The 13,995-nt window shown below is 34.5% G+C and overlaps 1 protein-coding gene across 1 annotated transcript; it reads left to right on the forward strand.

Moving 5' to 3' along the window:
* Positions 1–260: 260 nt before the first annotated feature.
* On the forward strand, positions 261–13,806 carry LOC129809892 (inositol polyphosphate 1-phosphatase). The gene is made up of 3 exons (XM_055860038.1): positions 261–674; positions 944–1,066; positions 12,698–13,806. Exons 1-3 carry the CDS (start codon positions 462–464, stop codon positions 13,454–13,456), a joined length of 1,095 nt encoding a protein of 364 aa, XP_055716013.1. The 5' UTR covers positions 261–461; the 3' UTR covers positions 13,457–13,806.
* The last annotated feature ends 189 nt before the right edge of the window (positions 13,807–13,995 follow it).

Genomic DNA, 13,995 nt, shown 5'->3' on the forward strand with positions numbered 1-13,995 from the left:
CTCGGCGTGATACGGGGTATCTCTGCGGGGAGTATCAAAATTTAAAAAGTAACGGAAGCAAAAATGTGGTCATGATCAAGAAAATTTAGAATAATCAAGAATAAATGAAAGAACTTAATAATCAGTTATGTATAATTATTCTCAGGTTCTGTTAATTTTTAAAATATGTTGGGATTAAAAATGACTTTTGATTAACGTAATAAGATTTGAATGGGCATGCGCATCCCAAAATCCGGGGGGTCTGCGAATGCTGGCGAGGAATGGATGTCTTCAGTCGTTCACAGAGCACGAAGAGAGATGGTCGCGTGAGTGTCGCGTGCGCGGGTGTCAAGGCCACTGGAGCAATCAACGATCCGTGAGACAAAAACACAGCGAAATTCAAGACATATCATCAATCAACAAGTTCATTAATCCGTTAGCTGATAGATTTCTCTCTCCTTGAGTGGGTGGCAGTGGTAAGGATGTGTTCGGTGGAGTCACTGGTGCGGGCACTTGTGAATGTGTCGGAGAAAGCGGGAAATATAGCCCGATTGTGTCGTGAAAATGAGGATATCTTTGGGCTGTTGGTGGCTGAGAAAACGCGGGATGAGGCAAATCCGCGATTCGTGCGAGATTTCAAGACACTGGCTGACGTCCTCATCCAGGAGATGGTCCGGCACGATGTTGGCAAAGCGGTGAGTTTTCCACACGCACTAATTTGATTTAACTCTGGGCCCCCGATCGATTCGCATCAGGCGTGCTCCAGCTGGTGAGGAATTACGTAATGAGACTACCACCCTTTTGGAATTCTTCTGGAGGGATGTGGGTGGTCGAAATTCTGGGCTGGAGAATGAGGGGCTTAGGTTTGACGGTGGAATTATGTGTATATGAGATATGTCGCAATATTGATATGTATTTGCTTTCTCTCCATTTTCCCCGCCTTTTTTTGCCTCAACCTCTCTAGTTTCCGGATCTGAAGGAGAACATCCGCGGTGAGGAGAGTTCCACATTCACCAATTCACTGGGAGAGACAATTACCGTAGAAGTGTGTGACAGCCTCGAGGAGACAGCAAATCTATTAGAAAAGGTATTCATCTATGCGCTCTCCATCCTTTTTTTATATTGCTCTACTCCTTCCCATTGGGTTGAAAATGGTGTCTATAATTAACTGAATATTTAATTCATTTTCTCTTGTCAAAAATCCTTATGAAATGATCTGACGAAAAGCTATTTTCCAATTATTTTCTATCTAATGAATTCCGTAGAGATTTTTTTATTCTTTATCAAATCTACAAAAAATAGGGTAAGTGTGCCAAATTCCGACCAGCTTGCAATTTCGGCCACCTTTTTTGTTCCTCGAATTTCCATGAACTTTTAGATTTTACGTACTCTAGAGATTATACAATGCAAAAGAATAAAAAAAAAATGTAGCTTCGACAAACGAAAAACGTGAAAAAGATATTGGAAGAATTACCGAAGGGCAAGGAACTATGAGAATGAATGTGGCCGAAATAGGGCATCAAAGCTATGTCTATATTTTTATTCATTTTAAAATGTATTAAGAATGATTTTAGAGTAAATAAAGACGGTAAACTCTTTACAAGGTTCCAAGCAACACTCTTTAAGAAGAAAGAATAAAAAAAATCAATTTGAATTTAAAATATTACATTTCAAACTTGACACGTTGACGCTTGCATGCAACTATGCCGAAATTTGGCACACTTACCCTACTTATTTTATGCAGATTATCGTAAGTACCAATGACATTTCAAATGTTTAAATTTGTGACGTTAAAGTGTTTCGATTTTCCATTCAGTAAACCAGTTTTATAAAATGTTAAATCTTCTGAAAAAGTTTTATGGAAGATTAAGTTTCAAGATTTTCCCTTAGTTTTTGACAATGTTGTTAATTAATAACCTTCAAAACTGGATAGGAATTCTTCTGTCTTTATTCTTGATCTATCAATCCTTCTGAAAGCTATTTTGCAGGATAAGAGCGGTAGGAGCATGAGAAATAATTTAGGAGGAAAAATTTTGTGCAAGTATCCAAAAAGTTCTATTTTGAGAAAGCACATCAAAACGAGATAAAAATCCAATTCTTAACTCCCAATGCTTCAACGAAAAGTTTTTATTTGATTATCTTTCATAAGAAAGAAACTCCATAAACATTTGATACACATTGAAAGCACTGAAAGATAAACTAATCTTGTGTTGTTGTCTTTTTGCTTAATTTCAGAGTAAATAAAAATGTCTGATTTTTTTTGTTTATTTTGTAAATTAATTTGTAGATTTTGGAATTCATGTATTTGTTTTTGTTTGGATGACCTTGCGCTTTTCTGCATTAATGGCATTAATTACTTGTGAAATTTGTAATTGTGAAAGCTTTGGAAGTAATTAAAAAGAGGCCATTTACATGACCGCCGCATTGAATTGAAATTGAATTATCCAAAAATCGGATTTTGGAACAATTCAATCTCAATTATCTGTATAAATAGCCTGATTGGGTCATTTACACCGATTTTAGCCAATTATGTCTTCGCTACACCTTTTAGATCAGAAAAATATCGAAAATCAAAATTCACATCCCTTTCTTTCTCAAACATTTTAAATATTACTATCACGGTCTATCACACCAAATTCAAATTGGATTGAAATTGAATTTGGTGTGATGTTCAAGAAGAAGAAGAGTACGAAAAATGGGAGAGACTTATGCAAAAGGATTGAGAAAGAAAGGAACATGAATTTCGACTTTTTGAATTTTTTTTTTGATCTAAAAGGTTTGCTGAAGCCATTCCAATTGAATTTGGTCAATTATGTACTCAGCACACCTGTTTTAGATCGGTAAAATTTCATGAAATCAAAGCGTCCCTCTCTATTTTACAAGATTTGCATAAGTCTATCTCACTCTTTCGGGCTCAAAATTGACTTAAACTAAATGTAATATGGTATGATGTCCAAAAGGAGAATAAGAGTGCGAGTTTGTACTCTGGACAGGACGTCCATGAAAATCAATTTTCAGTACATATTATATTCGTGACGTAAGCTATGAGTGTCAAAAGTGTAAATCCAAAATTTGGGTCCGATTTGACGAGGTCAGATTTCACCTTGGATCACAAAAGCTTAGATTGTAAAGAATCTCAGCTAAAAACTGAAGAAAATCGTAAAATTGGAACTTTTTTTAATGGTTTTTTTTAAATGCATATTTTTAAATAAATTATTCATTTTAATATGCTGTAAAAAATATATTAAAGAAAATTCAGAGACTTTTTAACTTTTTAAGTTCAACTAGAATATGAGTCTTTATTTGTTTCATTCGGTTCATGAATACCTTTTTGCTATATTTCCCGCCAATTTAACTAAATCGTAAAAGTGAGAAGTCAAAATATCGCACTTTAATGTTTTGCATATTTGAGTTGAAAATTGAAAAAGCATATTCGACTGAGTGTCCCTTTGCTTCCGCCTTTGTATATTTGGAAATACTTCGAATTGGATTTTGTTTTTTTTTATTACTTTTCGATAGTTTATACATCGATTTCAGGAACAATAAAAAATCAGTTTTCCGACCTTATAATTAAGCCCTCTCCCCATATTAAGGCATTTACACATATTGGAGGTAATTCTCATCAAAAATGATTTTTTGAATGAAGTGACCTATACTATAGTATAGCGGTGGCAGCCCAAATCTCGAAAGCCAAAATCCTGAACGACAAAATCCCGAAAAGGCCAAAATCCCGAAAACCAAAATCCTGAATTTTCAAAATCCTGAAAGGGATAAAATTATGTGGAGGAAAATGTTTAGAATAATTTCCCAAGACACAGAAGATTTCCCTTTGCAAGCGATGAAAAAGACACGGGAAAAAGACATCGCTTGCAATCCAAAGTGACCGAATTTAAATTTTTCCCAATTTCCCTTTGCCTCCAGCAAGCGCGGGTACAATCGTGGGAGTAGCTATGACACTTTTAAGAATTCGCGATTTTGGCCCATTCGGGATTTTGGTTTTCGGAATTTTGGCGTTCGGGATTTTGGCTTTCGGGATTTTGGCTTTCCGGATTTTGATCGGGACCCATACAGTGTAGGGAAGTGAGGCATCCTTAAGCTGTGGGGCTAAATTGAGCTTAAACGTAATGTAAATTAGCTCTAAAAAAGAATTATGAAATTAAAAAAGAAACTATTGTAAGGTCCAGTTTCGTTTAGAAATATTTTCAACTCAATTCAATTTATTTTCATCTCCTTTCGTCTACATGCGTCCATCGCCGTCTTAGCGTTCATGACAGCCTCCAGGATTAATCGATGGAAATGTCTCTTCGCAGGCTCTATGTTATTTGTTACAATATCATTGTTACATTTGCTTTGGGAATAGGCCAGATGAGAGAGGAAGAAATATCACTTCCGAGACAAAGCTGTTTGGAAAAGTGGGTATTTTTTGACATAAAAAAACAACCTCAAAAAATACAATGCACAAGAATTAGGGGAGAACGGGGCAGACTTAGCCAGCAAATGAAATTTTTCATTGCGTATAATTTGTAAGAAAAATGTTTGTAATAGGCTGATAAATATTTCAATGAATAGGAAGGTTTCTTCGAATAAGTATGGTTTCTTCAATATTCTTTCTTCGGCAGGCTATAACATTTATTTTTTATTTTATTTATTTATAAATTCATGTGCCTGCACCATACAGAATGGGGCTATATATATTCATAGTCAAGAAATGACAATATTAGATGGGAAATTCGTGGGTTAATGCTCTGATGATGCAATTAAAAGAAAGTCTGCCTACTGTCTAATACAACTGACTCCACACAACTGACTCAAAAAAATAGTCGGAAGTGAGATAACACAAATGTTTAGAAAGTATATAGAATGTTTATGCGAAAAAAATCGTATATCAATGTAGCCCCACAGCTCAAAATAGCCCAACTTCCCTCTATAATACTGTAAGTGATATGTGAAAATTATGTCAAAAATATGATTTTTGATGAAAATTGCCCCCAAATATAGGCTAATAAACATAATATTAATTTTGAGTGATTATCGCCATGTTAACGAATCTCGCTTAAAATTTAGCAGAAATAAGCAAAATTTTTAGTTTATTTTATTTCAAATTTATATGGCTTACTCTTTTGTGTTTCTTTTTGTTTTGTATTTGGATACGATACAACCAATAATTCATCTACAATGACGAAGATAAATTCGGAAGAATTCGAGCACACTGCGAATTATTTTCAATTATCGTTCTGGAACGACATTTTTCTTCAATAGCGTCCGAAAGTTTTATAATGCTGTTGAGAACTTTTCAATGTTTTAAGCTCCATTATTTGATTTTAAACATTTTAAGACAATGGCTTTCTATCATGGAGATTCCTATTTTATTTTAAGCTCACGATTTAATTCATAACGCTCCTTTCTTCACTTTCTTGTACTATTTTTCAACTAGATAAGAATAGAACGTGCAGTTGAATCTGCTTGCCTTTGATATTCAATTTTTTCTGCTCTTGAACGTTATGTGCTTTTTAATATCCGGAAACCCGAGAGGCTCAAGGCTATTTGCACACAGAGACCTATATTTAGGCATAAATGTAAGATGGGGACGTTTTGTGTTATCTCCTAGCAAAACCAGACCGTTCCTCTTCAATCGCGGAAAGGACACAAAAAGCGTGACTTGGTATATGGGGGATGGGGGGGGGCTTGGAGTTTACGGCAAGAAAGTCGGAAGGAATTTGTCTAAAGTTCTCACACCCTTACCCTCTATTTAGTCACGCTAATTCAATTGGAGTTCTCTTGTAGAAAATGTACTTCCTTTGATGAACATTTATTATTATATAACTCAACAGCTAGTATGGTTACCAATATTGCGCCAATCTATTTTGAGAAATATTTTAAATTGTTTACAAAATTGCTTCATGAAAATTTCTTATTGAACTTGGGAGCATCTTCCAATTCCCACGTGGTTTTACCCGAGAATAAATTTATTGCGAGATTGTGCACCATAAGTTGGACAGAAAGTGTCATACTTTTGCAATTTTCTTTAACAAGGGTGATTTTCATGGCATTAAAAATTCATTTGAACAACAAGAAGATTGTTTAGTGAAGGTGTTTCCATTTTACATCTCAAACGATTTTAATATTCATAAGAAAGAAGTTGCAAAATGCTGTGGAAATTGATGGAAAAGTTTGTTATTTGTCAAAATGATTTATTTTGATTTGGTCTCAAACAATCCAGTTTTATTAAATTTTCCTTTGAGTTGTTCTAGTAATGGAAAATATCGAGTCCATTAACCAGAGATATTTGCATATAATTTATTGTCCACAAAAGGTTATCCAGGGGAGTTGATTAAGCTTGTGTAAAATACCCGTAATTACTCATTGATGAAATTTTAATCTCACTCTCTGATATACCTTTTGTAGCCACTGATTGTATATAATTGCATAGGCGTAATTTTCCTGTCCTGCATGCGCACCTGGTACTCTTGTTACCCTTTGTCATATCGATGGTGGGGGAATCCCACATGTAATCTAGATATGAAAGTTATCGGAAGATTTGAGGGAAGATGTCTGAGACGTTTGGGAAGATCGTCAGGGGAGAATTTGAGATATAAATCTTAGCTTTGTTTCCTAATTTGCCCAGCTATTCAAAGTTTTGATGAGTTTGTTGAAAATTATTCTAACTTTGTTGCTCAAAATGGTTACAGGAAGAGCAATAGTAATATAATAATCAATATAGTCCATTTATTTTAGGATAATTCATTTTGATTCCCTCATACCGCAAATAAAACTGTAAATAATATGTTTTACGTGTGTTAAATGAATCCCGTAGATTTAGAAAATATCCACCCATTTTGGAAAGCCTAAACTTGAAACGTTAAAATGTTTAAAAAATTTTCACCTTTGAGAAAAATAAGGGATGACCCCGGATGACTCATTCTCATATTCCACACTGATAAGGCTCTTTCTGATTTCTTGGATTCCGCGAAATATTTCACCGGCAGCTTCTATGGGATTTTCCATATGAGTCACCCCTTGGAGAAAACATAGGGAACTCTCTTTTTACAAATTGTTGACTTTAACCCTCCGAAGAGTTTTTGAGTTACTTCCTTTCACTATGCTCAAATTTGTTTAGGTACTTTGGTTATTTGCATTTATCTAATACCTGGTCAAGTTTATTTATTTAATTTTATTTTCAATTTGTGCTCTTCCTTAATTTTGCTCGTTTCGTTAATTTTTTTAATGTTGTTTTCATACTAATTTTAAGTGACTTTGCTTCATCACTGACCTCTCTCACTAATTGGACTTCACACGTTTGCTCTTTTTGTGCAATTTATTTATTGGATTTTTTAAAAACTTTTCTTGCTTCTTTTATTATTTTCAATAAAACAAGTTTACGAAGTTTTCTAATTCACTTAATTCACGTATTAAATCATTATATCACAATTTTTTATTTTGCTGAACTCATTTTTCTCTAGTAAGGTAAAGTGATACAAGTTGGACATAGTGTTACAAGTTGGACAATTCGTCGGTACAAGTTGGACATGGCTGTTTTCTTGATAAATACAGTCCAAAATTTGTTTTTAAGCACAAGGAACCAAATTTATAAAACTAAAGCATGAAAAATATACCAATAAAAATGAAGTACTAAATTTATCAAGAAAAAAGGCCCTGTCCAACTTGTACCATTGTCCAACTTCTACCACTTTACCCTACACCTTCTTCTACGACAAATTTGCTACTAGCAAATTCTCTTCATTTTTATCTATGTCTCTTCCAGTGCCGGCCAAAATCCCGAAAAGCCTAAATCCGAAAAGTCAAAATCCCGAAAAGCCAAAATCTCTAAAAGCCAAAATCTCGAGAAACCAAAATCTCGAGTGGTCAAAATCCTGAAAGAGATGAAATTATACGAAGGATAAATGTGTAGAATAATTTTCCAAAACACAAAAAAAAATTCCTTTGTCTTCAGCAAGTATAATAATTTGGAAGTTTTAATAATTCGGAATTTTGGTTTTCGGGACTTTGGCATATAAGATTTTGGCTTTCTGGTTTTTGACTTTTTTTTGGATTATGGCGTTCGAAATTTTGGCATTCGGAATTCTTGCTTACTGAATTTTGGCTTTTCGGGATTTTCGGGAATTTAAATTTTTGGGATTTTGGCGCGGAAACGGATTACGGATTTGAAACGGATACCCGACAGCAGTGGTGGAACTGAGCTATGTTTTTTTTAAAGAATATTTGTCCTTCAGTTGAGCGTCGTAATCTGTTGATCAATTCTATAAATCAAACACACAATTTTACACCTATTGTTCCGCCAGTAGTTTTTGGTGAGTCTTTTCTTTCTAGTTGGTCCCTTCGCGGTGCAAATGCAAAGAAAAAAAAAGAAGAAAATTCACTTCTAACTAAATTCAAAAATTGATGCATATACAATTGTAAAGGAATTAGTGACAAAGATCCTAAAGAAAAAACCAACCAAGAACTTTGAGGAAGACACGATAAGTTTCGAAAGCTCTGGAAAAATAATGTGGTTGATTCAGAATTTCTACAACAGATTTCGACACTCACCAGAAGAACAAATTGTCCTAAAAAAATTGAATTCATTCGGGATTTTGAGTATTCTGGATTTCGACCCATTCGGGAATTTTGCTTTTGGCTTTTTGGTATCCTCGCTTCAGATGAACGACTTTATTAACCATGTGTAAATACAAAGAGTCAATTGGGAGCCTCTGCAATGCGACCGTATTCAACTTCCGCTCTTATGCATATCCTGGGAACGTATGTATTTTTCATGACCAATACCTTCTCCTAACTCGGAGTTTCTCAGTTGCTTCTCCTAATCTTTCTCGTTATTTAGGAGTATTTCATTGTCTCTGGATGTTTTCACTCTCCCTTCTTCGGGGGCTAAATGGGCCATTTTAGAGGCCAGACTACCCTTCTGTCTGAGAGCCAGATGGGTTACTTTAAAATCCGGTGAACAGGGGTTTTCCCTTTAAGATCGCTCTTGGAGAAACTGGGGCGGATTTCCAAAATTCCAAAATGAAATGATAAATTATCTTTGTGACTGAATGAAAATATGAGCTCAATCTCAAGCTGCTGAGTGAAACATTTCACTCACCCTAGGTTCAATGGCAAATGTGTGGCTCACAAGAATTATAGTCTTATAAGGCGAAAAGTAATTTTATCGTAGCAAGTCACATCGCAATAAGATTTGCTTTGCTTTTAAAAGCACTTAAACTAACTTTAGCTTATTTAGGATAAAATTTCTAATAAATTATTGTGAACTAAAAATTTCATTAAATGATAAACCCTCGAAGTAAAATTAAGCTTGAACAAAGCTTGAGAACAAGCTTAAGAATTTGCAGTTTCACGGAAGCATTTCTACTTTTATCTCTTTTATTTCTTTTTTTTTATGATTATAAAAGATTTTGTTATGCTATCAAGTTCAGTAGGTGTTCTAGCTAAAATGTACAAACAAAATTTAGATTGTGATACATAAATGTCCTGAATTCGATTTCCATAAACGCACATCTTGTAAAAATTATATTTCAATCATTTCAACATTTTGACGAAATTGCTAATAGAGGTGTACCCTGACGAACAGATATTCTTTCGATCCTATTCCCTACTAAAAAACACGGCGTATGAATCATGGAATCATCCCTTGTGCAGAATTATTCTGCCTTCCATTTAGTAGTTCATAACATACACCATCATGCTTCCTAAAGAATTCATTGGAGTTTTATACATTTCATTGTTCGGAGGCCTTACAGGCTAAACGGTTAGAGATAGCAGCTTTAAGCTTTCGGTAGATATTTTTTTAAGTCGATTTTCATTTTTTCCTATTTCTTATCTCTTTTTTTATTTTCTTATAATGTTTTAGAATTTGTCTAGATCTAGATACATATTTTGTCAATTAAGTTTCTCAATTATGGACGACTCGGACAGTTGAATTCAAAATGTAAAATTTGAGGTTATATAAAGAAAGCTTTGCATTTGGGATCTCAATATAATATTATAATAATTTTCTCGACAAAATCCATTTATTTGACAAGAAATAATAATGATAAATTCTCTATAGGGGAAAGTGCCCATGCTTGATATCATTGGAAGCTTCTTAATGACTAAATTTTTCCTATGTTTCTCAGTAAACGTGACTCCGCAATATATTTTAAAAACTTGTCACTTTCCCATAGATTCTAAAATTGCGTTGTGATGAGTCACATATAAGATGCTCAGAGCAGAAGTGGACTGCTTTAATAGGGAAATGCATACAAAGGAGACCACTTCTGTTTTCAGCGTCTCATATATATTGTGAAACATAGAAAATTTAGTCATTACGAAGCTTCCAATGGTATCAAGCATGGGCAATTTCCCTTACTTATTTTTCCCAATTAAGGGTATAAGTGCATTTCCCACGAATTTCGTTATGTTTGTTGAAAATATTATTCATATTTTAGAATTGAAAAATGTCAATAAAACTTCCATGTTTGAGAAATTTGACTGTATATGAAAATAATTTTTATTTTTGTTCCCAATAAGCTTTTTTCAAGATCATTTATTAACCAATTGGGTAAAGTATGGGGTCATTTGAAAGGTCATGGAACCTGGAATCTCGGATAAGTTTAAACGTGTTGTTATCAATTTGAAAAAGCGTGATATGCGGCAACTTATAAAGTGAATAAATGAATCGATTGCAAATAAGTAAATGGAAAAGAACTCTGTAAATGTTTTCGTTATTCCAGATTCTTTTTCAAAACAAGAACAAACTCTTCAGAGCAATCAATGCTCAATTAATTTTTAGTGCATAACATTAAAGTCACGTGTTCTAACATTCCGCAAAGCTGTAACGTTTTATAGTTACAGTTGCAGGTCGTTAAATTAATCGTCTGCTTATGACTTTTATGGTTTATTTTTTTTCCTGACAGATTCGAATGAATAGATAAACTTTCATTTTTTTAATCTTGATGATAATGGGACGTAAGAGAATATGAGATTATATAACTCAAGCAATCTCCAACAAGAGAAAAAAAATTACCATTTATTTTAGCAACTTTGTATTATGCCCTGGACACACTTACGACTAAAGTCTAGAGATGACTGAGCTCGTTTATAGCCAAGACAGTTCCTAACACAATACAAAGCAGACTTAGCATTCATTGGTATCCACAAAACATAATTTTCGTGGATTTTTATGGAGATATCTGTACTGAAATGCACTAGGGTAAATTAAGCTAATTCAAAACCTACTCCAAATGGAAACTTTTCGCTACTCCAAATGAAAACGTCATTTTTTCCATGATAAATACAGTACTAAATTATTATATTTATATATTTTCTATACCACAGTTTCATTATTTAGTTAATTTTGCTCCAAATAAAGCAAAAATCCATTCATATTCACAAATTTGAATTTGTTAATTTCTCAGAAAAATTAATAGTGTACTTTTTCACCATCGAATTTTTCATCGATTGACCATGTTTTCCAATGAAAAACACAATAAGGTGACTGTTGTTTATTCGTTTTGCTTAACATTTATGTAATATTTCTGGTTAAATTTTATTAAATTAAGTGCTAATCTTTATTGTTAACGGTACGTGAAGTTTTCAAATGAAATATAATAACTTATTTCATGAACAATAAGGGTTTTTCTGAAGTGTCTGCAAATGCTTCAATAGGAAACCCTGAAAATATGATTTTTTTGGAGAGTTTTTCCTATTGTTTTAGATGGGAAAGGAGAAAAGACTAGGAATAAGAACAAATCCTGCACTCAAGAGCAACTCAACAAGGTTTTGGATTGGAAGCCTTTCGTCGCAGTTTCACTTACTTACACTGTTTGTCTCCAATTAGAAACTTTCCCTTGTCTCCATTTGGATTAATTTGTTTCCAATAGAATCATTTTACACTCGCGTATTTTTCTTGTGTTTAAGAAGTTTTCAAAATATATCTAAAGAATTTTTACTAAACAGTAACATTCTAGAAGAGAAAAGGAGCAAAATTATGTGATTCTCTTCAGAAAAATATGAACTTAGTGTGTTGAATCATCTGTCAAAGTTAAAGCATCTGGAAATGGTTTTGAATTACAACATTTTTGTAAATTTACTTCACAATTCACGCATAACAACAAAAATTATTTACTTGAATCGCCTAATTGGCTTAAGTCGCAAGATAGCTTCCACCTCACAAATAATTGTAATCAACAATAATAAATGCACGTGAAGTGAAATAAATATTTACAAATAGTTTCATTTTAAATAGAGTACATGTACATTGCAATAAAAATATCTGCATAAAAACCCACAAAAGCTATGTTTTGTGGATGCCAATGATATGCTAAGCCTCGTTTGTAGTGTGTCACGAACTGACTTGGCTATGAACGGGCTTAGTCGTTTCTGGACTTTAGCCATAAGTGTGTTCAGGGCATTAGACTAATTATTAGATATAGTCCTATAATATAAATCAATTTAAACTTTTAATGGCATTTGAAGTTCTCTATCACTGCTAATGGCTCGAAAATTGCCCTTATGTGAAATTTACATCAAGTATATGCTTTACGTGGTCTCGGGATGACCCAAAAAGCAATTAAAGGATAATAGCTTTGATATAAGTAGTTTTTATGGGCTGCAAAACCCGCAAATGAATCAACAATATCCTGAGCTTATCAAGTCTTATTGCTCGACTTTATTTCCGCCTTCTAAAAAAAAATTATCTTATGAATTTTTTATGATTTTGCTCCAGGTGTTGAATGGGAACAAATTGGTGGCAGATTTACTGGCTGCTGAAGTTCATCGGGACATCTGCACGGAGGATGCACAGTGCATTGAGGGCTTGAGTGCTGAGATCACGGCAAGTGATGTGGGCATTTGGGTGGATCCCATTGATGCCACAGCTGAATACGTACAGGGAAAGGCTCGGGGTACAGCAGTGCCGAATATTCCGGCTTCTGGACTTCAATGTGTCACTGTGCTTCTGGGTGTCTATGAAATTGAGTCTGGACGGGCAATTGTTGGGGTAATCAATCAGCCGTTCTGCGTGGAGAGGGATGATGGTGGATACAGTGGGAAAATCTACTGGGGTGTGGCACTGGATGGGGTGAAACGCACCAATATACCACAGCAGGATGTTGGGGCGGATGGGCGCAAGAAAGTGGCTATTCTGTCTAGTGCGGAGAATAAGAAGTATATCTACTATCTGAGAGATACACTGGGGTATAGTATTGTGTTCTCAGCGGGAGCCGGTCACAAGATACTCAAATTAATTCTGGGTGATGCTGATCTCTATCTCGTGAGCACTGGTTCCACGTACAAATGGGATACTTGTGGACCTCAAGCTATTCTCCGGGCACTCGGTGGTGGACTAATCAATTTGCAGGAGACCATCGATACTAAGTCAGTCATAGAGTTATCCTACGTCAAAAGCTCAGGGAAGTGCAATATTGGAGGTGTTCTCGGATTCCGGACACATACTCAACTGATGGAATTCAGTAAATTGCTGTAAATTCACTCTCCCACTGTGGTATACGAAATAATAAGAAAAAAAATTTATTCTTGTAGAAAAAAAAGGATGTCTAATCTTTGGCATTAAATGCCACAAGAAAAAGACACTTTTGTGGACACACATCTCTCTTTTTTTGGTGTGGGTAGAAAATTGAAAAATTGTAAATTAGCCAGATCAATCATTTTTTCTGATGTATTTTAGACGTCCATGGAACAGGCTAAAAGGGATAATAATTCATAGAGATGAGCATAAAAATAAAACTCTGTAATGTTGTGTATATTGTGTTGTGTGTTCAATGGAAGCAAATGCAATTATGTAAAATAGACAATAGAGTTTATGTGAGGCACAAATTTGCCTTTTACTTTTGTCATCAAATTTCTTCCCACGTCGGATGTGCTCCATTTCCCACCAAGAAATTGATATTTCTTCCCATTTCTTCCCCAGAGATGATGCCGTATGGATGATGAGCTGGGGCGTATGCAGCTGTCCTTGGAGTGACTGCCCACTTTGAAAAATGATAACTCCGCAGAAAAATGCAA

This window comes from Phlebotomus papatasi, chromosome 1, assembly GCF_024763615.1.
Source record: "Phlebotomus papatasi isolate M1 chromosome 1, Ppap_2.1, whole genome shotgun sequence".
Lineage (NCBI taxonomy): Eukaryota > Metazoa > Arthropoda > Insecta > Diptera > Psychodidae > Phlebotomus > Phlebotomus papatasi.

Excerpts from the sequence above, each read along its gene's own strand:
- LOC129809892 (XM_055860038.1), top strand. The coding sequence starts at position 462 with ATGTGTTCGGTGGAGTCACTGGTGCGGGCACTTGTGAATGTGTCGGAG. Across the intron at positions 675-943 it reads GGCACGATGTTGGCAAAGCG|TTTCCGGATCTGAAGGAGAA; the intron begins GTGAGTTTTCCA and ends CAACCTCTCTAG. Across the intron at positions 1,067-12,697 it reads CAGCAAATCTATTAGAAAAG|GTGTTGAATGGGAACAAATT; the intron begins GTATTCATCTAT and ends ATTTTGCTCCAG.